This window comes from Mustela putorius, unplaced genomic scaffold, assembly GCF_011764305.1.
Source record: "Mustela putorius furo isolate JIRA1106 unplaced genomic scaffold, ASM1176430v1.1 tig00537248_pilon_pilon_pilon, whole genome shotgun sequence".
Taxonomy (NCBI): domain Eukaryota; kingdom Metazoa; phylum Chordata; class Mammalia; order Carnivora; family Mustelidae; genus Mustela; species Mustela putorius.
In genome coordinates this window covers 14,131,550-14,157,754 of record NW_025422387.1, presented here as the reverse complement: position 1 = coordinate 14,157,754, position 26,205 = coordinate 14,131,550, and the positions used below count along the sequence as shown (strand labels likewise).

The 26,205-nt window shown below is 54.4% G+C and overlaps 2 protein-coding genes and 1 long non-coding RNA gene across 3 annotated transcripts in view; all 3 read right to left on the bottom strand.

Annotated features, from left to right (window-relative positions):
- LOC106005865 overlaps window positions 1–616 on the bottom strand; it is a 39,099-nt gene extending 38,483 nt beyond the window's left edge. The window contains exon 1 of the long non-coding RNA XR_001179564.2: window positions 94–616. This is a non-coding gene — a long non-coding RNA (uncharacterized LOC106005865). The remainder of the gene's footprint in view (window positions 1–93) is intronic.
- A 587-nt stretch (window positions 617–1,203) lies between these two features.
- On the bottom strand, window positions 1,204–12,133 carry ACADS (acyl-CoA dehydrogenase short chain). The gene is made up of 10 exons (XM_004753379.3): window positions 11,996–12,133; window positions 10,673–10,836; window positions 4,159–4,308; window positions 3,825–3,936; window positions 3,262–3,413; window positions 2,768–2,938; window positions 2,560–2,697; window positions 2,319–2,414; window positions 2,073–2,129; window positions 1,204–1,937 (listed from the first exon to the last, which is right to left on the bottom strand). The coding sequence occupies exons 1-10, from the start codon at window positions 12,039–12,041 to the stop codon at window positions 1,785–1,787; spliced, it is 1,239 nt and encodes a 412-aa protein (XP_004753436.1). The 5' UTR covers window positions 12,042–12,133; the 3' UTR covers window positions 1,204–1,784.
- Window positions 12,134–13,911: 1,778 nt separating this feature from the next.
- UNC119B (unc-119 lipid binding chaperone B) lies at window positions 13,912–25,766 on the bottom strand. Its single transcript, XM_004753378.3, has 5 exons — window positions 25,472–25,766; window positions 23,030–23,143; window positions 20,441–20,552; window positions 20,135–20,307; window positions 13,912–17,700 (listed from the first exon to the last, which is right to left on the bottom strand). The coding sequence occupies exons 1-5, from the start codon at window positions 25,713–25,715 to the stop codon at window positions 17,588–17,590; spliced, it is 756 nt and encodes a 251-aa protein (XP_004753435.1). The 5' UTR covers window positions 25,716–25,766; the 3' UTR covers window positions 13,912–17,587.
- Window positions 25,767–26,205: the final 439 nt, after the last annotated feature.

Below are 26,205 nucleotides of genomic sequence, written 5' to 3'. Positions count from 1 at the left end.
ACCCCGCACCTTCGGCTTGCACCTGAGCCCAGGGCGGCGACCGCGGCGGGTGCCCGCGGAGGGTGTGAGCTGGGAGCCCCTCGGGGCGCTCACCTGTTGCAGGAAGAGGCTTAGATCACCCGGACATCCGCGGGCCGGCCTGAGCTGGAGCGCGCGCACGGAAGCCGCGAGCCGCCGCGGGTGCGTCTTGTTGGCGGGACGCCGCACCTGCTGCGGGGCGGGGCGGGCCGCACGAGGGCACCGCCCAGCCGCGCAGGGGAGACCCCACCTCCAAGCCTCGCGCCACGCGCCTCTGGGCGTCCGGGCCCGGGTCAAAGGCAGGGCCCCAGGGGAGGCGCGCGGCTCCCCGCGACGTCGTCCGCCAAGACCGTCGAGGATGTTCGGCGCTCACGTGATGGGGGCTCCAAATGGGTCACGTCTCTGTCCCCAAGTCTCTGAGACCTCACCGCGATGACAGGCCCGCTTCCCCGCCCTGCGGAGGGCTGACCCCAGCTCCCTTGAAGTCTCTCTTGCTAGGTTTCTCTTCCGGCTGCCTCACCGCATTAGGTGGCAGTCGTTAAGAGTTGGGCTCCGGGGGGACGCCTGGGTGGCTCAGTGGGTTAAGCCGCTGCCTTCGGCTCAGGTCATGATCTCAGGGTTCTGGGATCGAGTCCCGCATCGGGCTCTCTGCTCAGCAGGGAGCTTGCTTCCCTCTCTTTCTCTCTACCTGCCTCTCCATCTACTTGTGATCTCTCTCTGTCAAATAAATAAATAAAATCTTTAAAAAAAAAAAAAGAGTTGGGCTCCGGCTCTAGGGGCATCAGGTCCCTGTCATCAGCGAAGGCTGTGGAGGCCCCATGTCCACCTTTCCGCAGCCGGGCTTGCAGGCCTGTACGGCTTTTCCCAGTCCCCTAGAGCCTTCTGCAGCTGTGACGCACCCTCCCTCCCTGCTGCTCAGGGGTTGGATCCACCCGCCCTCCCTGTGCAGTAGTCACTGTCCTAGACCCTCACCCCTGCCGGAGGACCCAGCTCTGTACCTTCCTGCAGGAAGGTACTGGTGCTGAAGCTCTCCCTCCAGAGGGATGCCCCTGCAGTCAGCCATGCTTGCGCGGGCGCGCTCGGACACACACACACACACACACACAGACACAGGTGGCAGCGGTCTGAGAACACACTATGAGACCACGTCCCCTCCCCAGCAGTGCCCAGGGAAGGAGACAAGGACCAGGGCACAGGTACATTTTATTACTTAGTTTCCACAATCGATTGTCCTCAAGAAATTCAGACCCCTTCTACTCATTGATAATTTATGAAGAACCAGCTAATGGGTTCCAGGTGCTTCGGCCGGGACCACCAGCCTTCCCTAAACACCCGGGCATTCTGTCCCCCACCCCCAACATTCCTCCTCCTGACCCCTAAGCTCAGGGAAAGAACAAGGGCAGCCAAGAGGCTGTCCCACCTGGGTCTCCTTCTGAGAAAGGAAATGGGGGTCCTTCCCAAGGCCCCGCCTCCAGAGGCCAGGTCCACTTGAAGACAACAAGGCACAGGTGTGAAGAGGAAGCAATGTCAAAAACCTGAGCTGAAAATGGGGCCCCTCACCTTTCCTTTCTCACAGACTCAGCCCCAGGCGGTTAGGTCTGGGGTCGGGGGGGAAGGTGAGGAGCCGGGTGGTCCTAGCAAGAAGAGGCACAGAGGGTCCCGGACCGAGCATCAGGGTTAAGGCCTCGTGGCTCCTGCCTCCTTTGCGGTGGTCCACAGGCTGGTCTGGCCCCCTAGTGGGGTATCCCTGGGCCCTGCATCTCGGCTCAGCTCCGGTAGGCTCTGAGCAGGTGCCCGGCAATCACCAGCCTCTGGATCTCGCTGGTGCCTTCGTAAATCTCGGTGATGCGTGCGTCGCGGTAGTGGCGCTCGGCTGGCATCTCTGTCACGTAGCCCATGCCTCCCAGGATCTGGATGGCCTACCGGGGACAGTGGGGTGTCAGGGGCAAGATCGGCCACACGGGGGACCAGCAGGGGAGGGGCCGCTGGCCCACTTCTTACCACTCAACCTTGGGGGCCCCCTTCATGCCCCCTTCGTGCACCAGGACGCTCACCTGGTGGCTGATGGCGGTTGCGGCCTCCGATGCAGCCAGCTTGGCCATGGCCGCTTCCTAAGCACAGGGGACGGTGGGGTCAGACACATCACTTTGGGGAGGAGCTGCCAGCACATGGCCCTACTGCAGGGCCTCCCCCTGCGGCAATAAACCCACAGGCCCAAGGAACTGGAACCCCAGCCACACTTCCCCCTCCGCACACCAAAGCTCCCGGCCGCACCTGAGGAGACCCTTCCCCACAGGCACCTTGGTGAAAGGCTTCTTATTATCCTTCAGCATTGCAGCACGCCAGGTCAGCAGCCGGGCACTCTCCAGGGCCAGGGCCATGTCCGCCAACTTGAACTGCAATGCCCCAAACCCCCGTGGAAGTCAGTGGCTGTCCCTCCCTCCCAGGAGAGGAGGGAAGAGGATGGAGAACCCAGGAGACCCAGAGAGGAAAGGGCGAGCTGCCCCCTTTCCAGCATCCATGCGAGGCTCCCCTTGTTACCTGGATGCCTTGGAGCTTGGTGAGGGGCGCCCCAAAGGCCCTGCGGTTCTCAGCGTAGTTCACGGCACAATCGAGGGCAGCCTGGGCGATGCCCAGGGCCTGGGAGGCGATGCCAATGCGCCCCATGTCCAGGGTTTGCTGTGCAGAAGGCCCCGGTCAGTGGCTGGCCAGCTGGGCCCCAGGGCCCGGGCCCCACTGCCAGGCTCACCATGGCTATCTTGAAGCCCATCCCAGGCTCGCCCAGCAGGCTGTCCTTGGGGATGCGACAGTCCTCAAAGATGAGGTTGGCCGTGGATGAGGCCCGGATGCCCAGCTTGTCCTCCTTCTTCCCCAGTGTGAGCCCAGGTGTCGGCATGGGAACCAGAAAGGCACTGATGCCCTAAAAGGCCCAGACATGGGCAGTGACGTTATCAGAGACCAGCCTCGGTCACGCCCCTTACTCAAGGGCACCAGACCCAAACTAGACCCTTCCCGCCACCTCCCTCAAACCTCAGCCCTCAGCCCAGGGTATCCTCTGCTGGCTGCCCCGGGGGAAGGTACAGATGGGCCTCAGGCCACCAGCAGGCTAGAGAGGGAAAGGGGCAGCCCCAAGGGGTGTGAGGGCAGGAACAGCTCCCCTGAGCCACGGTGGGATTCACATAGAGAGGCTTCAAAACGTCTACAGCCCAGAAGTCTCACCGACCCTCTCCCCAGGGACCCCACCTTGTTCTGCAAGGATCTGTCTGTGCTGGCGAAGACCACGGCGGCGGAGGCCTCCCAGGAATTGGTGATCCAGGCCTTGGTGCCGTTCAGGACCCACGAGTCCCCGTCTGCTCGGGCGGTGGTGGAGGCAGCTCCCGCGTCGCTGCCGTTCCCTGCCCCACACCCAGATTCAGAATCCACTGCTTCTGCTCCCAAAGGGCGCTGCCGCCCGCGAGCAGAGGACCATCCTTCGCCCCCAACTACAGCACAAAGACCTTCTGACCTGGCCTCCAAGCAATGTGGCTCCCAAGAGTGAGCTCCTGGGCCACACCAGCTGCCAGAGCTCTCAGAGACTAGTCCAATGGCAGGGTGTGGGGGGGCAATATACCACAGCGGGGCATCTTCACACCCAAGGGATCCCAGAGTCTGGAGCAGACCATGTGATCCTGGGCACCACCACCCCCATCGAGGGCCTGTGCCCTCATGTCACATGGCCTGGCTCCTGCCTCTGCCCCAGCTCCAGCCCAGTCTGTCACTTTGATTCTGTGCCGGGGACCGGGGCCAACCACGGTTCCACGTGGTACCTGGTTCACTCAGTGCAAAGCAGCCAATTTTGTCGCCACCGGTAAAAGGGGTGATCCACTGTTGCTTCTGCTCCTTGGAGCCAAACTTCAGGATAGGCCCCAAGTAGAGGGACTGTGGAGGTGGGAGAAGGGGTAGGTGGCTGTTCAGAGAGGGCCTGCGGACCCCACTCCAAGACCTGTTCTCTCCAGGGCCCGACCTGAAAGAACTGAGCCCAGAGAGGTAGGGGGCTAGGTGCCGTGCCTGGAACGCCAGGACACATGGCCTGAGTGCCCATCTGTCCCTGGGAGCCTCCCTGCCACCTGTGAGTCCCGGGACCCAGGAGTGGGGACTCACGTTGTTGACGCTCATGATGACTCCTGTCGAGGCACAGCCCCGGCTGATCTCCTCCATGGCAATGGCATAGGCCAGGTAATCGAGGCCGGCACCACTGAACTCCTCAGGCACATCCATGGCCAGAAGCCCCAGCTCACCCATCTTCTTCACCTGGCCACAAGGACATCATGGCAAGGGTAGTTGGGGGCCAGTGTCCAGCCCTCCCAAGTCCAAACCCTCCTGTTCCTGAGCCAGTGCCTGCAGAAACTCAGGCCATGTGGCCCCATCCACCCATACCCTGAACCTCACGCAGATGCTGAAGCCCAGCCTCAGCTCAGGTCTGCATGATGCAGTGGGTATCTAAGCTGTTCTGGCACCACACTCCACACTGGCTCACCTCTGTGTCCACAGCCACAGCCAGCAAGCAGGCAGAAGTCACAGGAAAACTTCAGGGGCCCCCAGGGTAAGGAGCAGGACAGCACAACGTCATATACACCTTCTCTCAGCTCTACACACATACTCCTGCCTCCCCACCACAGGGCCTTTACACGAGCCATTTCCTGTCAGTAATGCCCTTTATCAGCTAGTTGTTGTGGTCTCCTTCCCTCCAGATCTCAGCTCAAGCCTCATTTCTTGCAGCTGCTGTGTCCCCTAACCAGGCGTTCTCCCAGAACCTGTGCCTTTCCAGCGCGGGGCTTATGCGACTGGAAGTTCACACCTGTCACCCTGCTGGGTTTGGTTAAGATTCTCCCCCCTGACCATGAGGGCAGAGACTGGTTTTTTCTTGCTGCGATACTTGCAGTGCCCATGACTAAGTGAACGAATGCTAAATGCTTGGAGTCTCTGATGTGGAACCACAGTAATAGTAACGGCCAGCCAGCAAGTGCCTACTGTGCACCCAGCTCTGCATCTGAGTCTCTCCAGAGCCCAGACACATGGAGCAACCTGCTTGGGGCCAGAGCCTGAGAATAACGCTACCAGACCGCAGCCCAGGCGGTGACTCTGGGGTCGCAACCAGCTCCATCCCTCCGACCTGGGACAGCCTGCTTTCTGGGGGCCTGACACGGACCACCCAGAACATCCTAAGCTTCACAAAGAAGCAACTAAAACCAGCTGCCTGTGGGGAGCAGCAGAGGGCAGGGGAAGAAGGATGCCACAGCTCTCCGTGAGCCCCTCGCTGTCACTGGATTGCTGTCACTGTGTTTTTTGTTTTTTTTTTTTTAGATTTTATTTATTTATTTGACAGAGAGAGAAAGAGATCACAAGTAGGCAGAGAGGTGGGCAGAGGGAGAGGAGGAAGCAGGCTCCCCACTGAGCAGAGAGCCCGATGCGGGGCTCGATCCCAGGACCCCAGGATCATGACTAGAGCCAAGGCAGAGGCTTAACCCACTGAGCCACCCAGGTGCCCCCTGGAACCGTGTTCTTACACAAGTTGACTTAAAAGAAACTAACATAAGAATGTTCACAATATTTTCTCAGTTTTCTTTAATTAATAGGACTTCCATGATTACAGGTGTCGCACCCCCTCGGCAGAGCAGCTGTGACAGGGAACTGCTTGCTGAAGGACGGAGAAAATACGTGCAGTGCAGAGCCTTGATGCCAGCGCAGTTGGGGTGAGTCGCTCACAGTCAGGAAGCGGCTGAGCAGGGCTCACTGGGAAGACACTGACCGCGACAAGGAGCATGTCCATCATGATGTGCAGGCCCCTCTATGAAATTCTTACCCTTAGCATGGGGGGGGGGGGGGGACAGTGGGCAGGCAGGGTGCAGCCGCCCACCCGCCAAGCAGGCAAGTGCCATGGCACCCTGCGGCCACAAGAGGGCAGATCCGGGTGCCTCTGCTGGGGATATTAAGTTAAAGATCTTGGATTACCCAGGGGGACCCAGGGTCATCTCAAGGATCCTTATGAGGGGAAGAGGGAGACAAGAGGAATGAGAGGTGACAATGGAAGCAGGGCTCAGAGCGACCAGAGTGCTGGCTGGAGGGGGGTCACGGGCGGGTAGCCCCGCAGGCCTCCACATGCTGGAAGGGGGAAGGCCCTTCTCCAGGGCCGCCAGCACGCTAATTTCGGTCCATCAAGACCCACTCTGGATTTCCAACCTCCAGGAAGTGTTGGATAATACGCTCATGTTTTAAGCCACTAGTCTCTCGTCTGTGGTCGTCTGTCACAACAGCAAGAGGAAACTGACAGAAATCGGCTGAGGTGGGACACCCGAGTGACTCAGTTAGTGAAGCGTCAGACTCTTGGTTTCAGCTCAGGTCACGATCTCAGGGTCATGGGATCAAGCCCTGAGTTGGGCCCCATGCTGGGCAAGGAACCTGCTTAAGAGAGAGAGTGAGTCGGGGGACTCAGAGGTACCCCAGATGTGTCATTCTGAGGATCTCTAAAAAGCCAAATACTCCGTGGTGACCACAGCTGCAGCCGGAGAGGGTGGGCCTGCTCAGAGACATGGCAGCCCATGGGCAGAAAGCACCCCAGCCTGCAGGGGAGCCGAAATTCGAGAGGTCTACACAGCACCTTATCTCAGTCCACGCAGGGGTGCTCACGGGGCCTGGTGCCAGCAGGAACATGGCCTCAAACCAGAACGGTCAGACCCACCCTTCAAGGCAGCCCACAAATGCAGGCCAGGGAGACACAGCGTCTCCTCGGGGAAGGAGCTGCGGGGTCAGGAACCTGGGCCACACTGCACCTGGCGCTGGAAGCACACGCCGGCCTCGCCAGGCACCTCGCTGGAAGGCTGTCTCTGGCCTCCTGGCCAAACTGTTCCACGCTACTGGTGCCACCGAAGCTCCTCTTCATCCCAAAGCCCTCTGGGTACAGCCCTGGAGTAAAGGACGGACTCATTCCACACCCCACAACTCCACTTTCCCCCAAGAAACAAAAAGGGAACTGAAATCCACAGGTGGGGTGCAGGGAGCTCCCACAGAGGTGACACCTCCAGGACACAAGGAAGCCAGAGCTCGGGGCCCTCTCACCTCCGGGACACAAGGAAGCCAGAGCTCGGGGCCCTCTCCCCTTGACCATGCCCTACCCCCCCGCCCAGGCTCTCCTGACAGATCACAGCAGGAGCTCACTGCACCACGACCAGTCACACCCCTCAAGGGTCACCCAGGTCCGTTCTGCCCCTGCTATATGCCACCAGGGTTTGCCTGAAAAGACTCCAGCGCCAGCTTGCTGGAGGGCGGGAGCCGGCCCCCCCACCCCGCCCAGGCCTGGCGCCTGGTTGCAATCAGCTCACACAGTTTCATCAGTGATGCCTGGCTCTGCTCTTCCAACCTTTCTACTCAGAAAGCCCAGGGGCGCCTGGGTGGCTTGGTCTGTTAGGCATCCAGCTCTTAATTTCAGCTCAGATCATGATCTCAGGGAAGAGACGACAGTATTGAAAACATTAAGAGACCAGGGACTAGATGTAAAGCAGCAGAAACAGAAAGAACATGCGTGTCCCTCCCGTCGGGAGAATGTTGAGCAGGCACTTCCCAAAGAAATGCGTCTGTAAGGCACTTCTAGCGCTCACACCTTCAGAAAATCAAATTTATCCAGAGTTTGCGTAAGCTCAGCAGAGACAAAACTGATTCCCTTCAGAGATTCCAGTGCCCTCACTTACGGGAAACTTGCCTCTTATTCAAGGGAAAGAAGCCCCATCTGCAGCTGCCTCCAGTGTCCGCTGGTGGCAAGTGCTACGTGTTGGGCCAGACCCGCCACGCAGGGCCACCTCGCCCCCCTGTTCAGTCAGCAACCCGCTGCTGACTGTTGGGCCACTTCCCAAGGGCACTGTATGTGCAGACAGGGACATGCGGCAGGAACAGGAAGCTGAGTGCCAGTAACAGCACACAGCGACCTGCTGGGCACATAGCCACTGGGTCGTGGGTGAGGAACGGGCTGCTCCCGGGGCACACACAGATGAATTCGCTTGGGACAAATGGAAGGTGGCCTTCGGACACATTTCCAGGGAGTAGTTAACAAGATTCAGCGGGTAGGAAGAAGAAAATGGGGTATGGTTCTAGAAGTTCCTAAGCGGCTAACTGGATCAGGGAAGCACCATCACCGGAGAGAGGACATCAGGAGGAAGAGCAGGTCTTGCACCTGGTCTAGGAAAGCTATTCAATAAATAGTCACTGAATGAAGAAGAAACGTGGCTCAGTGTTTTATTTTGTTTCATTTTTAAAGTAGGCTCCACACCCAGGATGGGGCTCGAACTCATGACCCTGAGATCAAGAGTCGCATGCTCTACTAACTACTAACTGAGCCAGCCCCTCGTGGGGCTCAGTTTTATACAATAAATATACAGCCCCCACGTACTGAAGGCTGGTGAGTACAAGCTCAGCTGAAACACCATTTTATTTCTTATTTCCCTTTATAATAAAAAAATTTTATAAATTTTCCATAGTTTCCTTTCTTCTTTTTTTTCTTTTTTCTTTCTTTCTTTCTTTCTTTCTTTTTTTTTTTTTGTTTGAATACAGAAAAACTGAAGCTCGACTGAGGTCTCCAAACCAGCAAAGCAAGCAGAAATTGGTACTAGCCTTCCACCTAATTCTTGGCCTGCCTCCCTCAATTCTTCTCCCCTTGAATATTCCCCCATAAACCCACTTTTTCTGGGAGGAAGGGGTAGATAAAAAATTCTTCAGGGACGGGGCGCCTGGGTGACTCAGTGGATTAAGCCTCTTCCTTCAGCTCAGGTCATGATCTCAGGATCCTGGGATCGAGCCCATCGGGCTCTCTGCTCAGCGGGGAGCCTGCTTCCCTCTCTCTCTGTCTCTGCCTGCCTCTCTGTCTACTTGTGATCTCTGTCAAATAAATAAATAAAATCTAAAAAAAAAAAAAAAAATTCTTCAGGGAAAACTACTAGAAATCACTAACCAAGCACCTACTCTAGCCCAGGCAGGCCACCTAGATGGCTACTGCACAAGAAACTTAACCTCTAGCTTCAGTTTCTTCATCTGAACACAGGAGATACTCTAACCTCCCCAAAGTATGGTGCTAAAGACGGGATATTCGAGCACCCAGAATACAGCAGCCCCCAAATGACAGCTAGTCCTGTTCTTACTACCGCTGCACTGGGAAACTTAGGTGGTCTATTATCGAGTTTGGCGACCTGCCACATTAGCTGGTGTCGAGTTCTCTGACCCCTCTGCCAGCCGGAGCCCTGGACTCCCTTCTGAGCCTGGGCGCTCAGCTGCTCCAAAGGAGGAACGGAGGCCAGGGTAAAAGCACAAACCCAGGTTTCAGTCTGCTGGAAGGGACGAGGATTAACCTCTGGATCCCATCAGCCACTGAGACAAGAGTCCGGGGGTGGTGACAGGGGTGGTGACAAGCTCAGAAGATGAGGCACGACTTCTCCCTAGGTCTACAGCCCAGGCAATTCAAACAGGAGCCGCCTAAGGAAATGGAAAAGCAAAGCCAGAGGAGCAATCCCAACCCACGGGAAGGGGGGGGGGGCTGTCGCCACAGCCTTCGCCCTCCACACCTGTGTCTGCCATGGCTCCGAGGGGTAGCCTGCAAGTTCCCAAGCCCCAGGAAGCCCGAAGGAGAATATAAAGCCAAAGGACCAGTTCAAAGGAGCTTGGAGGAAGAATCTGTTTCTACTGCCAGCGTTCCTGTCCAGAGCAAATCTATGTCTGTCATCTGAGTAAGAATTTCAGGAATAGCACAGGAAAAGTAAGTCAAGCCATCTGTCTTTTGGTCGGAGAAGCCCCAACACACAGCCATGTCTCAGGCAACTGCTCCAGGGGCAACGTCTCGAAACTCATCCTGCTTTTCCATGGCTGCTCTGCTTAATCCCATCCTCTGCTCACAAAGAGACCGAGTTTGGTCACATCTCCCTTAACGCACTGAACGATGATGGGAACGTGCCAGGTGGGGTCACGGAGGGCAGAAGGGCAGTTTAAGCCCTTGACCGGAAAATTCCCAACTAGAAGAGGCCTTCCCTGCCCACCAGCCGGGCTACTGAACCAACCACGTGGAGAGTGGATGGAGAAGATGGTTCTGGAACCAGCCAGGCTTGGGATGTGCATGGGAATCAGATGTGCAGGTGAGGGTGTCCTCAGGACCAGCCGGGATGATGCATGGGGATAAGTGCTCCACACCCGGAAGGTACCAGCCGGTGTCAGTGCCCAGAGCGCCACCTGCCCACCTCACTCTGAGCTCCCCGCGCATCACCACACTCCCGGCACAGTCCCCAAGACGCTGTGAAACAACGCAGTATTTTCTAAGCTGGAAAAGGGGTCCCAGAGCCCAGGAGACATGAAATGGCAACCAGAAAACTCTGGAACTCCTTAGAAGGCAAGCAACTTGTAAGCTTAACCATGGCCACCAGCATGATGCCCAGCCACCCTTATTATTGTTATCGTGGAAATTAAAGCCTGGGCTATGGGCCTCGTGCAGGATGAAGGAAACCTCCAGAGCATCTTCTGGGTTCCAGGACCCGCCTTAGGATTCCTGGCTGGGAGTCTCTGGGCATCTAGCGGTGACTGTCACCGCTAATCCAGCAGCAGCAGGCAGACCACCCTAGGGGGCTGCTGCGGTTGGAACTCTCACCTGGGCCGTTGGGAAGCGATGCTCCTTGTCCACCTGGGCCGCAATGGGAACCAGCTCCTTCTCAGCAAATTCCCGGCAGGTCTGACGCAGCATCTGGTGCGTCTCAGGCAGCTCCACCGACTGGTAGATGGTATGTAACTGACGGCAGGCCCGAGGACGCAGAGCTGCCCGCAAGAAGAGCAGGTAGTAGTGAGAGGGGGACACTGGAGGCCCTGCTGCATGATCAACATAATGGCCATCCTGTGACTCGGTGGGCCTCCCCCAGGGATGCTTTTGCCCCCCCCCCCACTAGCCCCCACCCCCAGGACATCTGGCAGTGTCTGGAAACATTTCTTGTAGTTGCAGCTGAAGGGTGGAATGCTGCTACTGTGGAGAGGGTAGAGGACAGGGATATTGCCTAACACCCTACAATGTACAGGGCAGACCCCACAACGAAGAATTACCGGTCCAAAATGTCAAGCACGCTATTTAGAAACCCACACCAGCTGAATGCTTCCTCGAATTGCAACACGCTTGCTCCACAACTCACCCACCCCATCTTCACACCCATTGTACTAAGACCACAGCTTTGCTACTTAGGCAAAGATCTTAACTTCACTGAGCCTCTGTGCCTAGAAAACCTGGCCGCCAGCAGTACTGAGCTCCTGGGGGTGGGTGGGTGGGAGAGATGCTGACCGAGGTACTCAGCACGGGGCCTGGCAGAGACAGCTCTCCGTGGGGGTCCCCTTACTGTTGTCCTGCAGGCAAAGGAAGCCCTGGCCACGTGTGTCACTGCTGCTACAGCGGGAGAGAAATAAACCGGGAAGGGTGCGACGGGAAATAACCAACGAGCCTTCACAGTTCTGAGCGCCATCTGACAGGCGCTGTGCTGAGTGTTTTACACAGCCTGGTCCTTGTAACAAGTCCACGAGAAGAGTGACACATACTGGGACCATTTTACACACGGGCCAAATGAGGCGGACGGGCCGAGCGTCTCGCCCAAGGTCACAGACACCGAGTCTGGGTTCAGTCCCAGGCCTGGCTCAGGAGGAGGGGCGCCCCTGAGCCCTCAAGGGCCGGGAACTTGCAGGGGTGGGGTGTGAGGGGGCAGTGTGGATGCCTAGGCGAGAGCGGGGCGGTGGGCGCGAGTGGAGCGGGAGCCGGGGCCGCGCAAGCGCCAGCAGCGGCCCAAGTGGGGCAAAGGCCGCGCGTGCTCCAGGAAGGGGTGCCGCCCTGCCGCCGCTGCCGCCGCAGGGGAGAACCCGGCCGCCGGGACTCGCTCCCGCTCGGCCAGCCCGGGCCACCCTCGCCCCCCCAACCCCGGCTCCGCAGGAGCGCACTCACCTCCGCGGCTAGGGCCGCAGGCCCGGGCGAGCAGCGCGGCGGCCATGGACGCGGACACGGCGCGGGGATTCTGCTCGCCGACCTCCCGCGGGAGCGCACCGGTTCCGGCCCGCGGGGGCGGGGCGGGGGCGGGCCGTCACGCCCCCTAGCCCCGGGGGCGGGGCCCACCGCCGCTCCTCCCGGCCCTGCCTCCTTTCCCGGAGCGCAAACCGCGTTCTCCCAGTTCGCTAGGTCTCCGCGGTCCGCCTTCATCCTTTCTCAAAACCCGCGGACGGTGGCCCATCTCTCCTAAAATCCAATTCCGCGACCTAAAATAGGATCATATGACCAACCCGCACCTACCTCTCTTGCCCCGAGCCCACCGTCCCCTCGCTTTGCTCCAGCTGCAGAAGGCAGCTCCAACACCCTGGCTTGTTCCTGCCTCCGCGTCCGCGCAATCCCTGTTCTTCTACCTGGAAAGCTCCTTCCTTCCATCGAGGTCTCACTCACTCTCGCTGAGGCCTGCCCTGACCACACATTCTCCATCCCAGCGTCTTACTTGTTCCAGCGTCTGACATCTTCTCGACTGCTCCCTGTAGTCTGTGAGCTCCGAGAAGTACAAGGTCTGCCCTGATGCGCACTCTTCATGCCCAGGGAACTGGGTTGCCTGGGATGGGATATCTCTCTTCTCCAGAAGTTGTGCAGGTGGGGTGGAAGTGTCACCCTCATTCCACTGGCGTCCCATCTGTCCCCCCACCTGTGGGGTAGAGCCCATTTGGAAGCACCAGGCACTGCCCCCAAGCATTTGGTCTTTGGCATCCTTGTCAAGACCGCTTCACCCTCCCCAGGAAACTGGAAACTCCGGTGCCCTGACAAGGGTCTTCCCTCAGCACAAGCCTGAGTCAGACTTCCCCACCCTAACAGGCATCCCTCTATCTCTGTCTTTATGCCTCTGTAGCTCAGCAAGGCTCCCGTCCCCAGCACTGACGCCCACGCCAAAATTTGTCTTCCAAGACCTTGCTCTCCTCCCCGAGATCAATAAAAAGATGCAGCAAAGCCCTTTATATGTTACCTCTCATTTTAAAAGCAAGCCTCTAAATCCACAGTACTTAAGACCCAAACAGATGGCTGTGGTTGGCTAATGCTCCAAGGCTTTACTTACCTCTCTGCTGCCCTGCCCCAAGGCCTACAAGAAGGAAAAGGCAGAAGGGGAAATCAGGGAAAGGACACCAGCCAATGACTGCTTCTGCTGCCACAGACCATCCAAACCAGACTTACTTTAACAGTGTATTGTCACCCTACACAACAGTGTTAGTTTTATATTACAAGTATGCCAATTTCCCTGTAGAGACAGAAACCAGATAATGGTTTCACGGGAACTGGCCTTTGAGGGAACTTTGTGGGGGGGTGAAACAGCAGCCCTGGATCATGACCGTGATGGGGTAATAAAGCTGCATGTTCGTCCCGATGTAGCTTAAACCAGGGGAGTTCTACCAGTAAATGGACACCTCAATAACCCTAACGTTAAAATTACATATTTCTCAAAGCCCCCCCCCAGCAAAACAAAGCAAAAAGGGGCACCTGGGTGGCTCAGTTGGTTAAGTGTCTGCCTTTGGCTCAGGTCATGGTCTCAGAGTCCTGGGATGGAGCCCCACGTTGGGTTCCCTGCTTGGAGTAGGTCTGCTTCTCCCTCTCCCTCTCCCTCTGCCTGCTGCTCCCCTTGCTTGTGCTTACTTTCTCTCTGTCAAATAAATTAAAAAAAAAAAAAAAGCAACAATATTAAACCTAGAGCCCAATACTGTTCCTTGATGATTCTACAAATCAGCTATACTCCTGATTTACAGAAAGGTCGTGTAAAGAAACTCAAAGCCCACCTCCACCCCACACCTGCTCCCTCCAGCAACCCACAGGACCCAGATGACAAGAGAAGAGGCACGTACTGTGAAAATCTTTTATTACTGTCTCTTGTGGCAAAATAACATTTTGTACAAATAAGTCACCTAGTTTACTCTGGACACAAAGACAATACAAACTGGAATGAAGATCTTAGGTGAAGGGGAAAGAGGAGGGAGGACAGATCTGGTCATTGACATTTCTTATATTCTGTGAAAAATAGATTTACGGGGAAAAAAATAGACTTTCACAACTTCAATGACTTTACATGATCCTTTGTAAAACAAGGGGTTAAATCCGCCTCCACCAGAACCTTCTTGGGGCACAGATGTTCTGTGACATGGAATGTGAAGAAACGATGAGCGAGACGAGCAGGCACTCAGCAGGGACCGCAGCAGCCTCTGCATCCGGAATGCTTGGGCCCCGGCAAGGAATCCGTGCTGTGGTTCTGGGGACAGACTGTCTCCAGTCCCCAGACCTCACTGCCATCATGGTGACAAGAGCCACCAAAAGAAAGTGACTTGACAAGAGAAAAAAAAAAAGAGTACCCTGGCAGCCTCTTGGGGATGGCAGGACACACTAAGGCAAGACTCCCCTCCCCCAACTTGTCTGTTACACACCACCTATTAAATCCAGCCCAGAAACCAATTCCACTTCAACTGGAAAAGCTGACGATTTCCCGTCACTGCCATTTCAAGAATCACTAGTCTACAGTTAGCCCCACCTTCCCTAAATCACTGCCCCTGCTGGAGAACCAGACAGCCCAAAGGCTGGAGGTGTCTTTCTGGAGTTCTGCAGGCCCCCAATGCTGCTTTCTCTCAAGGTACCACTGAGCTAACACATAAGGACAGGACGGCCTACTTTAGCCCACAACTACTTTTACTGGTTATTTCTTCTGTCAGCTCTTTAAGGACAAAATGAGATCAACAGGGATCTTCTTTGGAGAAGCAAGAAGGGCATCACAGCCCAAAGGCTCCAAGGAAAAGAGAGATGTTCTTCCTGGAGATTCCAAGGCAGAGGGACAGGAGCAGGACTGCGGAAGAAAAGGTGCAGGCACCCGGCCCCGTGGCACCGGGAGGGCCTGCCAGGCTGCTGGAACATATCCCTCCAGGAGCTGCCACTCAGATGCCAGCTCCGAACAGGAGACACGGTCTCCCATGCAGGTCACTTTTCCCCTTCCCCCTGTAGCATCCCCAGACAACTACTCTCAACAGGCCCAATTCCTTACTAACATGGCCTCCGGATTCAACTTCTGACTGCTTCAGCTACTTTCAGAGAAAGGAGGACTTCCAAGTCTCTCCCCAGGTCAGGTCCAAAAGCTTGAATTCCAAACTCACCCTGGTTAACACCCCAGAGCAGTGATGCTTCTCGAGATTTCTTCAATACTGAGACACAAGAACCCAGACTACCAGGTACAGAACACCAGACAGACCTCCTGGACCCGAAGGCATATCCCTGTCCTCCTGGGCAGAGAGGGAGCACAAGGCCTCAAGATGGTCTCCAGGGAGACCAAGGCAAGCTAATGGGGAAGAGGATAGAGCACTGCTCAAGCCAGAATGCCTGGCTCCCCTGCCCTCCCCATAGCAATGGCGAACACTGCATGTAAGAGATGGCCCACTAGTCCACAAGACCGTGGTCTGCCCTGGGACACATTTCCAAGACACACGCTATTGAGCGGAGCTCTGGACAGCTCCGGAAACCACATCCTAGATAATTAAATGTCAAAGAGTAGCAAATCTCCCAATGAGGCTACTGTCCCACAGAGAGGGGGTGACTCTGAAGCTCAGTAAGCACAGACAAATCAGCTAGAGGAGCCACAGGGAGATCCAGGGAAGGAGGCAATACTGATGTCCATCCATAGACGGGGAGGGAGGGAGGACAATGCAGCTCTTCCCAGCAGCAAGTGGGGCAGAGCCACAGTAAGGCACCTGGATTTGTAGTTGACTCCAGTTCTGAGAGTCACCTGGTCTGGCGATGAGGAAAGCGTGCACAGGGTGCCTGGTCTCTTCCCTCCCTCAGTGGCTGGATCCAGTGCCAGCACACAGGGGGAAGGGTTTTCCCAGCGAGAGAGCCGCCAGCACCTGGCACAGCCCAGACTCTGGCTGGGACACAGCACTGGGCCCAGGTTCAAGGCCACTCACACTCTAGAATCCAAAGAGGGAGCAACACTGGTTAGTGAATGCACGGGAGGCTTCTGCGGCCGAGCGCCGGCCCTTCTATCCTGGGCCCCGTGTGGCCTTTGTCCCCAGCACCTTGGGAGACTGCTCCCCTTCGGCTACTCTGATGCTTCACAGGGACTAGGACCACACACACGGGCCCCTCCTATCAATGTGAAGCCCCGGCCACAGCAACAATCTTATCAGAGGGTCAGCCCCCCAGTCAGACAACCAGGAGGTGCGGAGGTGGTAAGAAGCCATCCAGGAAGGGTATGAGGACAAAAGCAGCCCACGAGGAAGTGCGAGGAAGGTTTTCTGAGAACTCCTTCTGAGAGCCACCTTTGGCTACTTCGTCCACCCTTTCCAAACACCCGAAAGCATTCCCAGCTAGCAGTAGGAAGGATCAGAATATGCGTTACTGAGATCTGACCTGTCAGGATGGTCCCAGAAATTACTTCAGGAGAATGGCAGACAGGAAAATCCTCCTAAATAAGAAATCTACAGAGTTTCAGAGGCAAGTCCGCATCGAAAGCCAATCCTGCAGGCTCTCCCGTGTAGAGAAAATCAAATCCCTTCTTTAAGCAGCTGCTGGTCTGTAACTATCCCGGGCCCCAACATGAGCCAGATTAGCCCCAGGTGCCTCTTTAATACTATCAGAAGTCTAACCACACATCACATATGCTGGGAACACCATGGTCCTCTTATAAAACCTCCCCAAAAGAAGATTGGGGAACAAAACGAAACACAAAATACAAGGCCTGCTGCGGCCTCAAGAGATCCTACTGTTCTAAGAGCACAAAACCGATGGTCTATTTCAGGAGATACTCGGAAGTAAGAGCCAGGACAAGCAGAGCAAACTCATCTGTCCTCCAAGATGGGCAACAGGAAGGCACGGCCAGGCTGAAACCTCAGCGTGTACCTAGGAGGGCTGGTAGAGGATCCTAGAAGTCCGACAGAGAAGCAGGCCTCGCCACGACACAGACCTTTCAGTTTGGCAGCCCTAGCGGCCCCCAGCGCCCCCACTCTTGGTGCCTCTCCACCACCCTCTTTCCAGTTGCTGTAGAACTACACACAAGCTGAGGTCAGACTATGCTGACAGCAGCACTGTGAGAGGAGGAAGCGCCTAGAAGAGGCCCGGTTTCAGTTTCTCGCTGAGCCCAGGATCCTACAGAGAAGCCCCTGAGCCAGGAGGCGGCCAGAGCCTCCTCACCCTGACGCAGCTACACCACAGAGACCCAGGCTCACCAGCACAACCAGCAGGCAACTAGAACTAGGACAACAGGAAAACAAACTTGCTTTCTTCTCTGGACTCCAGGAGACTGACCCTAATTCTTTACTCTAGTACCTCTGTGACCTACAGGGCAGGGAAAAGGGAAGAAAAAATACTGGGGAAGAAAACACAGCACTGCTTGGCACCTCTCTTGAGCGCAGGAAACTACCACCCCAGTCCTGGCTTCCTGGGACCAGGCTCCAGACATGTGCTGAGGAACAGCAGGTTCAATTGCCTCTGTGTGCCAGGACCTTGGGCCACAGCAAAGCACCTCCCCGTCTGTTCCTGCAGCGGTCACTGGCCTCCGTTATAGGCATAGTCGGCCTTGTTGTGCATTATCAGCTTGTTGTCGACAAAGTAGAAGCTGTCAGAGCGGGTCTCATAGGGGTTTTCAATCATCAGACGAACTGCAAGTCAAAGAAAGGGAAACAGCAAGAACACATGTGTGAGTCCGCCCCCTGGGCTAGGTGGGAAAAACCACAATAATAATTCATAAGCCCACCCTGGACAGCTGCAGAGAGCCACAGAGGCCCCCAAATGAAACACGATACCCACCTCAACGTAAGGATGCAAGCAACCCTGATGTGGCACTCCCGGGGCATCTCCAGCCCTTCGTCAGAACCCCAGGGAAACAGGATCGTCCTTTTGCCAACATGCACCATCAAAGACTGTTTACTCAGTACTTTGGTCTGTCCCCCACCTCTAGACATTCTGGTCCAAATTCCACAAGCTGTGCCTCATGGGGCCCCCTTCCTGGGGCTCTGCTGACAACCAAAGGAAGCCTAGGTGTGCATGAGTGCGGGGGGACCACAGGTGAGGAGCCTTTAACAGGCATGGCTCGGCGTACTAAATCGCAAATGATCCCTCGAAAGACCTGCTATCTTGGGATCCAGATTTAAATCTTCTGTTTGCTCAGGCAACTGCCCAGACGTCTTCAGGCATAACAGAGAGTCAAGACAATGAACAGTCACTACCTCTGATCGTTCTGAGTTAATGATCACGTGCTATTCTGGTTCCTCTGGAGGAAACATGCTTGTTTACCACAATTCTCAAAAGATGAAACAGATTGTTTAAAGTCCTTTGAACCCACTCAGGCTGAAGTTATTTGGTTTATATCCAGATTATTGACCTCCACACTTTTTCAGCATATTTGGTTTCAAGAAGAAAAGTCCTACTGCCTTGGATAAAAACTGGAAAAAATATACACGATCCTTTCTTGCAAGCTGTCTACAGCTCCTGGCCCAGTGTGGGGAGCAGGGTCAGCTGCAGTCATAAACAGCTGGCCCCACGTCGGCAATCCTTGTTTTATCTGGAAACAGCACCATCAGTGTGAGTGAAGAATATTCTGGTTCTCGGAATGTAACCGTTTTAAGGATCTGGGATTCTGAGAAAACCAGTCAGTGTGTGTAGATCCTTCCCTACAATTCAGCCAAACTCCCCCTATCACAGGATCCTGCTCACAGTCTCATTGTTCTGCAGCCATTTTCGCTAGTTACCAACGAGAACGCTGAGCGCGCTCCACCAGTCACAGGAATGATAAAGCCTGATCTTTCTCTCCATGAGTCCACCTCTTCCCTTTCTTCAGCTTCTCACTCTGGTGCCTCCCCAGTTTTTCCTCCCCAGAACTACAGGATTAACTCTTCCTAAGACACTGCTTCCATCCGGCCACTCCTGCTGCTCCAAACTCCATAATAATTCCCCATTTCCTGCAGGTCTATTCTGACAGCAGAGGATGAGGAAGCCCTCTGATTCTAGTTAGTGCCCAGCTTCACTTCTCCCCCTGACGAAGGAGGAAGGGGAGGGCAAACAAAGAGTGCCAGGCAGGAGCGAATGACCAGAACACAGTGAAAAACCAGAGGCTTGGAGAGGTGCTCCAGCTAACACTAGGCCCAGGGATGGTCAGGGGCCTCCCCTCCTCTCCCTCAGTCATCCCTTTCCTCCAGCAGGCACCTAAAGCAAACAGCCTCCATTATTTTTTTTTTTTTTTCCACAGTGAATAATGTTTTCCCCTTTGGGGGCACGTGTAAATGGATTTCCAACTGTTTTTTTTTTTTAATTTTTTTTTTTTTTAAAGATTTTATTTATTTATTTGACAGACAGAGATCACAAGTAGGCAGAGAGGCAGGCAGAGAGAGAGAGAGAGGGAAGCAGGCTTCCTGTGGAGCAGGGAGCCCGATGCGGGGCTCGATCCCAGGACCCTGAGATCATGACCCGAGCCGAAGGCAGCAGCCCAAACCACTGAGCCACCCAGGCGCCCCTTTTTTAAATTTTTTTTAACATGTACTCTATTATTAGCCCCAGAGGTACAGGTCTGTGAATCGTCAGGCGTACACACTTCACAGCACTCACGATAGCACATACCCACCCCATTTCCACAACCCAACCGCCCTCTCCCTACCTGCCTCCCCTGGAAACCCTCGGTTTGTTTTGTGAGATTAAGAGTCTCTTATGGTTTGTCTCCCTCCCGATCCCATCCTGTTTCATTTCTTCCTTCCCACCCCCCACATTGCCTTTCCAATTCCTCATATCAGGAAGATCATATGATAACTGTCTTTCTCTCATTGACTTATTTCGCTCGGCACAATACCCTCTAGTTCCATCCACATCATTGCAAATGACAGCCTGCATTATTAAAACCTTCGATGCTCCCATACAGGCAGAGTTTGAAACCCTAGACAAGAGTGCTAGGGAATGAGAAGCCTGAGGTCAAATGCCTAGAAAGGCATCTTGTCACCGCCTCCCTGCTCTGCCAAATGAGGACATTGGACCAGATAGGACTCCAAGGTTTGTTCCTTCCAGCCCTAAGACTCTAGAATGGTACAGAAATCAAGCGATACATACTGACATCCTCTGAAAGCTGGGGAAACTCATAGATATGTTCACAAGTGTTCCTACTGCTGGGGATGCAGAAGCCGAAATCGAAGTCAAAGTTTTTCAGCAAGTGTTCCCGGAAATAGTGCCGCTCGATCATCCGAAAGTTCGACACAGGTTTGTCTCCCACTGTGAACTCCACTCTGCAAAATAAAAATTTGTGAGCCCCGCTTGGCCTCCTCCCTCCTCCCTTCTCTAAAGCCAATCCAGAACCCAACAGAGAACATTCTTTGTGGACAAGCAAGTGTTCTCCCCTCCAGAAATACTGGTACTCACGTCGCCCCGACTGTCCGGAGGCGGAGAAAGGCTGGTGTGAACTGATAGCGGACAAAACGTCCTGCGCTGATATCCACGTCTCCACCTTCGTCGTCTTCCTCCTCCTCTTGGTCTGAAAGAGAACACAACGACTTGAGTGTACGGTCTCGGCGCCACTGGTCCCAACAGCACAACCAATGGACGGTACTAACACCCACAGCAGGACGGCCAATATCGACTGCGCCTTTGATACAGACCAGGCCTTGTGCTGATCACTTCCCAGGGTCCTCAGAACAACCCTGTGGGGTGTCATCATCATCTCCATGTTACAGATCAGGATGCAGAAGCTCAGAGACGTTAAGTCATACATCCACAGTCTCCCAAATAGTAAATGGAGGAAGCAGGGATTTGAACCCAGGGACTCGAAGCTTGTTCTCAAACACTAAACTATTTACCTTTTATGTAGCTTAGGGGTCTGGGCCATATCCTAAGGCAGCCAGCCTGGAATACAAGCCAGGAGCTAGGCCCCTGGCATGGTGGACAGCATACAGATAGGTCTGCTGGTGATGAGGGGCACTGCTAGCTGCCAACCAGAAGAATAAGACTATAAAGGTTGAAACTCGTCAAAAGGCCAATTCAAAGAATGCAAAAATTTCTGACAGGCAGCAAAGACAACCCCTAGAAATACTCTTGTTATTTAAGTGCAAGAAACAGGCCTCCAGACTTGGGATATTGTAAAGCCTGCTACAGGCCACGCCAGGTCTAACACCAACTACCTGGGAAACAGCGAGGCTGATGGGCAATGGACCGAAATGCGGGACCTGAATGAGGGTGACTCTAGCCCATTCCGGAACCCAGAAACTGGAAGTTCTGTAAAATGAGCCAGAGAACCATTCTAATGTGAAAAACAAGTAGTAGCCATCCAGTATCCAGCAAAAGTATTTTCTCCAGGTATAGACTGAATGTGGGTGCAACTTATCTTTTAGTCCCAAACATCTCCACCTATGACAACCCCAAGAGCATATGGGCAACACTGAGCAGGGGTTCAGAGCCAGCCCCTGGAGCATCCTCGTTCCAACAATGTGATTCGGAGAAAATCAGACCAAATCTTCTCAGGGATTCAAACTCCTCAGAATGAGTGCAGCAGGAGGTTACAATTTGGTGGGAGCATACTCTAAGTGAATCAAGTTCTTAAAGGTAAAGACTGGAAAAGTTGAAAATCAGGGGCGCCTGGGTGGCTCAGTGGGTTAAGCCGCTGCCTTCGGCTCAGGTCATGATCTCAGAGTCCTGGGATCGAGTCCCGCATCGGGCTCTCTGCTCAGCAGAGAGCCTGCTTCCCTCTCTCTCTCTGCCTGCCTCTCCATCTACTTGTGATTTCTCTCTGTCAAATAAATAAATAAAATCTTTAAAAAAAGAAAAAAAAGAAAAGTTGAAAATCAAGGATCTGCAGCTGACTGTCTTGAGACAGTTCAATTTTATACTGAAATGACTACTACGGGCCCCGTCTAATCCGAGTCTACACACCTGAAGCGGCCCTGGGGTCCTTGAAACGTCCAAAGTGCTGGGACGTGTCACCCAGAGATGTGAACGCCACATCACCAGAAAGAAGCTGGCTGGCCCTGATCCTCCCAACTCCAGCTAAGTCCCCACCAGCTGGAGTCGTGGGGTGCTTTAGATTATGAGAGCATAAAGGATGCCGGATGGGGCTGGAGCTGCAGCCTTGGCTGTACAACGAACCTGAGCTGAGACCTTCTCAGGAAAGCCTTTTGACCCACGCAGGATACTAATACCTGCTTCACCAAATTTACAGGCTCTTTCTGAGCAGCAAATCAGATGAGAAGAGCTTTGCAAAAAAAATTATGAATACAGACTTCAGTGAATACTCTGGAGTCATCTGTGCTGGAGTTCTAACAACGAACACCAGAGGGTGCTCCGTCTCTGGTGATGAGCTCCAAGACAGACAGGAGGTCCCTTGGCCAGGAATGAGTCACCCTGGGGCTACATCACAAGCACCGGAAGCATCTATTCAAAGCTAATTTAAGGAATCCCAAGTAGTTCATAGGTCTGGGCTTTCTAGTCACCAGAAAATGGTGAAGATTAAAACCCAAACTATACTTACAGGGAAATAGGAGGAAAGCGATGGAGAAGATGGGGAGCCTGGCCTGGGACTCTCAACATCATCCTTCCAGCATCCCCAGGAACCAAGGTTCAGGGGAATCTTTCCTCATTCTACTTTAATTCCAATGTTTCCTTTGCTAAGTGGAGGCAACATGGTAAGATGAACAAGCACAGGACCTTAGGAAAGTCACTTGGAAATTCTGGGCCTCAGTTTCCTTACCTGTAAAATGGGAAAAATAGCTCCTCCCAGAAATGGGAGGATTAGAGAGCCCGATGCAAACAGAAACACGTGTACAACCAGCAGAGGGTACATACTCAACAAATACCAGCCTCTCAGTGCTTCTGATCAGCAGGGCGGACAGGCCAGGCTTCAGGAGGAGGCCTGGCAGCAGACATGCTGGAGTCCAAGCCGGTGGACGCAATGGCTCTCACAGATGGAAGCCAAGAGCCTCGGAGACATTCTCAAGGAGGGGCGACCATACTGAGGCCTACCTGAAACACAGGGTTTGGCGATCTCAAAGAGCACTGTCCCTGTCTCCAAGTCTCGAATTTTGAAACGAGTGAAATCAATACTGTAGATGTTATCCTCAGGTTTACATAAATAATCTGAAAATAAGAGACAAACGCTGTTAAATAGCCCTCCAAAACTACCATTTCCTTCTTTCTTAAGTTTTGAAGCAAACTCAGGGTTTTTCTTCTTACACAATTCACTTAAAATACACCCCAAAACTTCCTCTTATGTTATTAGCAAAAGTTGTGTGACAAGAGTAAGGGGACTGAAGAAAGAAAAAAAGAGCATGGATTTGGATGGGATGAAATAATATCATAACACTTTTAGAGACAGGGAAGCTCAAGGGGGCTTCCTTTGGAAACACCCCCAAAAATGGCCTACAAAGCTTCCATGATCTATTAACTTTTTTTTTAAGGACAGAATTTTTTTACAAATCCATTTGAAAACTTTATGCCGATCTAATGGCCAATATAGTGCCTGTCTGCCAGCCATATCGCACAGCAAAAAGCAGTTGCAGACAACATGCAAATATAAATGAGTATGGCTGTAGTCCAATAAAACTATTTACAGAAGCTGAAATATAAATTGCATATAACCACGTGTGCTGAGATCTTTTTTCCCCCTCTACTATTTAAAAATGTAAAAACCATTCTTAGCTTGTGGACTGCACAAAATCAGGCGGTGGGCCATACCTACACGGGTGACAGGGCAGATCTGCTGGAAGGACACTGGACCAAAGTGCAGTGGAGTCCGTGACTACCTGAGCAGCTTATCAATATGATACCCATCATAGAAAACTTCCCTGATTTCTTTCTAAGACAACTCCTGATAGCATCTTCTCCACAACTCATTTGAGCACTTTTTCTTACATTGTTCGCTTGTGTTAGCTGTTCCACATTTTACAAGCTGTCTTTCCAGTAATATGGCAAACTTTAAAGCCGCTGATGATCTGTAAATCCTAAAAAGACTGAGATGGGTTCTGCACCTTTCGAGGGTATTCAATAAATAACTTGTTGAATGGAACAGACATGAACAAAATCCAGAGGTCACCGACTCTGACCTGTGGCTCTCTCCAGTAGGCTTCTGGGGTGAGTCTGAGCACAAGTACCAACCCCAAGCTCCTACACCTGAGTGTCCACTGAGAATGCCACGTAGGGCCAGGCATTAGAATGGCCCGATTCACCCTTGGTATCAGGAGAAAGCAGGAGGCTAGAATGCTGAGGTGCTGAGCACTTCCGGACCTTCAGAGCCCCAAATGAAAATGGGGACAGAACAGAAGTAGCGTTTTCACAATGTTTCAGTAAACTGATTAGCAAGACCTTCTAAAGATATACTCAGGCATGCAAAGGACAGGCCAAATCACAGGAACTGCCACCAGCTACCTGAGGTACACTTGAGCAGCAGCGTTCATCATCACCATCATCATCACCATCACCACCACCACCACCACCCCGCCCCCAGCCCCAACAGCTAAAGCAAGCTGGGTTTAACCAGGGAGGGGGGAAATGGCAGCAAGGAAAAGGGCGGCAAGTCAGGGTTGGCTTGGGAGAGAACACGAACAGGGAGGAGAGCCAAGACAGGGGGTGGGCAATGTATTTCTTCCCAGCCTTCCTTATTATCAATGAAACCCTGTGCGATGGTTGCATTTCGGGCAAGAAATGCATTTCTTAAACCCTGAAACGTTCTTAATTTACTAGAACAGGTGTCAAAAGCCGGAGTCACATTTTGGACTGGGTACATAAACTGAAACTTCATTACATATTTTCTAACGTGGGAGTTTTCACTTTGCATGAAATGCCATGGCAATATGTTTGAGGAAGGAAAGGGCCCCCCACCCCTGCACACAAAGGGGCAAGGCTTGGGACCAAAGGAGTAAGGGGGCCAAGGAAGGCTGGAGAGGGGCCTGTCAGGGGACGGGGTGGAGGGAAAGGCAGAGAAAGCAGGTAGAGGTCTGGGCCGGCAGAGGCTGCACAGGCTGGGAGTGGGCAGGCTGAGGGAGCCTGGCTGAGCAGGAAGTTCACTGGTACCTGTGGGTCTCCCAGGACGAGGGGGCAACGGTCCCACTTAACCAGGTTCAGGAGGCTCCCCTTAAGCTAAGGGGGCTCCCTACCCAAAGGGATCCAGCTTAGGAGGAGAACGGCCCGGCCTGGAGGCCCAGCTGGGGCCCGCCCCTGAGGAGCCTGGCGTGGCCGGACACAGGAGAGCGCGGTCAAGCTCAAGGCGAACCCCTTTCCAACCAGGTCTGGGTAAGAGTGGGGAGCACCGAGCTGGCCCGTCTAAGAGCCGGGCGACGCGGCCTGGCCGGCTGAGGGGGCCTGGGTGGTCCCCCGGGCCGGTCAGGTGGCGAGCGGCCGGCTCCGCTGAAAACGACAAGGGGCCCGGGGCCCGGTGCGAGGGTAGGGCGCGGTCGGGCCGGCACTCACTCTCGGTGACCCGGCTGAGGCGAAGGACGTGCTCGGGCCGGATGGTGTCGAGAGCCAACAGCTCCTGCTCCGTGACCGCCGCCCCGATGCCGTCCTCTGCCGCGTGGTGGGGCGCCTGCCGCCGCGCCTTGAGTCGGTTCAGGACGCCGCCGCCAGTCTTCTTCTTCTCTTCCTTGCCGGTCACCAGCCCCCCAGACCCAGCCGCCGACCCCGCGGCCGCAGCCTTAGGGTTCGACCCGCTCATCTCTCCGCCGCCAAGATGGCCGCCGCCTCCGCAGCGCCGTAACTATGGAGAGCGGGGGCGGGGCCCCGAGGGGCACCCGGGGGCGGGGCGGGGCGGGATGGGGGCGGGGGCGGGGCCTGCGGGCAGGGGCCAGCCGCCTGCTCTACCCACTCGGTCCCCGCCAGGTGTGAGCCCTAGTGGCCGCGGGTGCCAACCCATCAGACTCCATCAGAACCCCCAAGATCACCCCAAATGTCTTTAAAATATTTCATATAGTCAAATGACTTTGTCATGTAAACTAGACAAGGCATCTTGAGGAAATGTTTTCTGATCTTTAGCACAAAAGTTAAAACAAGTGCTTGCTATGCAACAGCGGCTTCCCAATTAGATTACCATTTCTAAACCTTACTGTGTCAGGCTTTGAGCTAGACATCAGGTTAGACTACAAGAAATATGAGAATATGAACCAGGGCTGGGATTAGGTCCACCTTATTCACTATTGTAGTCTGGC

Excerpts from the sequence above, each read along its gene's own strand:
- ACADS (XM_004753379.3), bottom strand. The coding sequence starts at position 12,041 with ATGGCCGCCGCGCTGCTCGCCCGGGCCTGCGGCCCTAGCCGCGGAG. Across the intron at positions 3,937-4,158 it reads TCATCATGAGCGTCAACAAC|TCCCTCTACTTGGGGCCTAT; the intron begins GTGAGTCCCCAC and ends CCACCTCCACAG. Across the intron at positions 1,938-2,072 it reads CAACCGCCATCAGCCACCAG|GCCATCCAGATCCTGGGAGG; the intron begins GTGAGCGTCCTG and ends TGTCCCCGGTAG.
- UNC119B (XM_004753378.3), bottom strand. The coding sequence starts at position 25,715 with ATGAGCGGGTCGAACCCTAAGGCTGCGGCCGCGGGGTCGGCGGCTGGG. Across the intron at positions 20,308-20,440 it reads CTCCGGACAGTCGGGGCGAC|AGTGGAGTTCACAGTGGGAG; the intron begins GTGAGTACCAGT and ends TTTATTTTGCAG. Across the intron at positions 17,701-20,134 it reads CCAGCTTTCAGAGGATGTCA|TTCGTCTGATGATTGAAAAC; the intron begins GTATGTATCGCT and ends TTTGACTTGCAG.